Raw genomic sequence first — 1,987 nt, 5'->3', positions numbered from 1 at the left:
TAGATGTATTGTCCATTTGTATTTAAATGAAAGTGACTTTAAACAATAACAATTTGTAGTCATAGTGTCTGTAGTTCAAATCCATGTTGTAGTGTCTAAGGCTAATAAACATCTCTGTATTGCACACAATCTTGTGCATTATTCAATATATAAAAAGAATGACACTAAGAGTATGTAATTTTGCCTTTCTATTAAAACTGATTGTAAGTGGAAAATTATGTATTTTTTTTTCAAGTGTTCATATAAAATACATTACAGTAGATTCAATGCTAACGTAAAAGATATGTTCCAAACTACTATTTGCTTATTTATTTCCTATTTATTGTTAGCATTATATGCAAGTCAAATGCTTTGGAAACATACATTTGATTCTTTAATAGAAATATTAGATCATAATAAAAGTGTGGTGTTCCATATAACAGTTTTGATTGGAATTTAGCTTGCAGGCTTTTCCAAGTCAGTCCAGAGAGGAAATCATTTTTGGTGTCTGTGTGCGTGCATTTTTTTCCCCCCACATTAGTCAAAAAGAAAAAAACAAACAAACAAACATAGAAAATGATGTCATAACCTGTCCTGGAATCGTGCACATAGACTATAATTTAGAGGGTCACACTACATGAGCCTAGGATGGATTAAGTGACTAAACCAGTTTTTGTAACACTTGTTCAAGAAGAGAGCTCATTTTATCATGGCTTTGGTGTGGACCTCAAACACTAAAAGATATGCACCATTTACACTGTACAAAATTAAGGCTGGGTGAGGTGTACAAATTGTTTTCAAGCTTTCTGTCCTTCGGTTACTTCTCTGGGAATTCTTCCAAGAGAATAAAATTCCTTGTTTGGACGCAGATCCATTAAGTGAGCAATGCGATTGGCCATTGCAAAGTAGGCTGTAATCATTGCAATGTCCCAAGCATCTTCACGGTCAAAACCATGTTCCTCAAGTTTACAGAAGTGCTCTTCAGTGATGTTCTCAGGCTTGGCAATTGCTAGAGCAAAATCTAGCATGGCACGTTCCCTCTTGCTCAGTTCTGCTAGTTCCCAGTTAATGACAACCTGGCAAGTAGATATCCATTAACAATTGCATGGTTTAAGCATTATATTGTAGTTAAGTTTGCAAAAATGTTTATTTAACCCTTTGAGTGCTAAGCTGGATTTAATATTTTTCAGATTTTTACTATTTTTAACAAAAAAAAAATGTTTTGACCCCCCCCCACCCAAGACTCATACCATTGGAAAGGCGATTACCTTTCCAATGGTGGGTCTTGGGGGTCTGTAGCTGCTCAGATCCCTGAGATACAGGTTTCTAAGCAGCATGCCCCCTTTCCCTATACTTTGTATTGTCAATTTTAAATAAAGTTGCGCGGTGACGTTATCACGCATGACGTCACCGCACGTAACGGGAAGCCCCGGCGATGCCTGTCACTATGCAGGCCTGATCGCCGGGGTAGGAGCCCCCAGATCACCAAAAAACATAATTTATGTAAGAACTTACCTGATAAATTCATTTCTTTCATATTAGCAAGAGTCCATGAGCTAGTGACGTATGGGATATACATTCCTACCAGGAGGGGCAAAGTTTCCCAACCTCAAAATGCCTATAAATACACCCCTCACCACACCCACAATTCAGTTTAACGAATAGCCAAGAAGTGGGGTGATAAGAAAGGAGAAAAAGCATCAAAAATAAGGAATTGGAATAATTGTGCTTTATACAGAAAAATCATAACCACGACAAAAAAGGGTGGGTCTCATGGACTCTTGCTAATATGAAAGAAATGAATTTATCAGGTAAGTTCTTACATAAATTATGTTTTCTTTCATGTAATTAGCAAGAGTCCATGAGCTAGTGACTTATGGGATAGCAGATACCCAAGATGTGGAACTTCCACGCAACAGTCAGAGAGGGAGGGATAAAATAAAGACAGCCAATTCCGCTGAAAAAATAATCCACAACCCAAATCAAAAAGTTTTAATCTTATAATGAA

General features: G+C 36.9%; 1 protein-coding gene across 2 annotated transcripts in view; it reads right to left on the bottom strand.

Annotated features, from left to right (window-relative positions):
* Window positions 1-299: 299 nt before the first annotated feature.
* The window catches only part of LOC128647961 (uncharacterized), a 33,677-nt gene continuing 31,989 nt past the window's right edge, over window positions 300-1,987 (bottom strand). For both annotated transcript variants that reach the window (XM_053700639.1, XM_053700640.1), the window contains one exon: window positions 300-1,055. In XM_053700639.1, the coding sequence (XP_053556614.1) occupies window positions 777-1,055 (279 nt within the window). In that variant the 3' untranslated portion in view covers window positions 300-776. The remainder of the gene's footprint in view (window positions 1,056-1,987) is intronic.

This window comes from Bombina bombina, chromosome 2 (assembly GCF_027579735.1).
Source record: "Bombina bombina isolate aBomBom1 chromosome 2, aBomBom1.pri, whole genome shotgun sequence".
Classification (NCBI taxonomy): Eukaryota; Metazoa; Chordata; class Amphibia; order Anura; family Bombinatoridae; genus Bombina; species Bombina bombina.
Note: the sequence above shows the minus strand (reverse complement) of the source record. Positions and strands in the feature narration are given on the sequence as shown.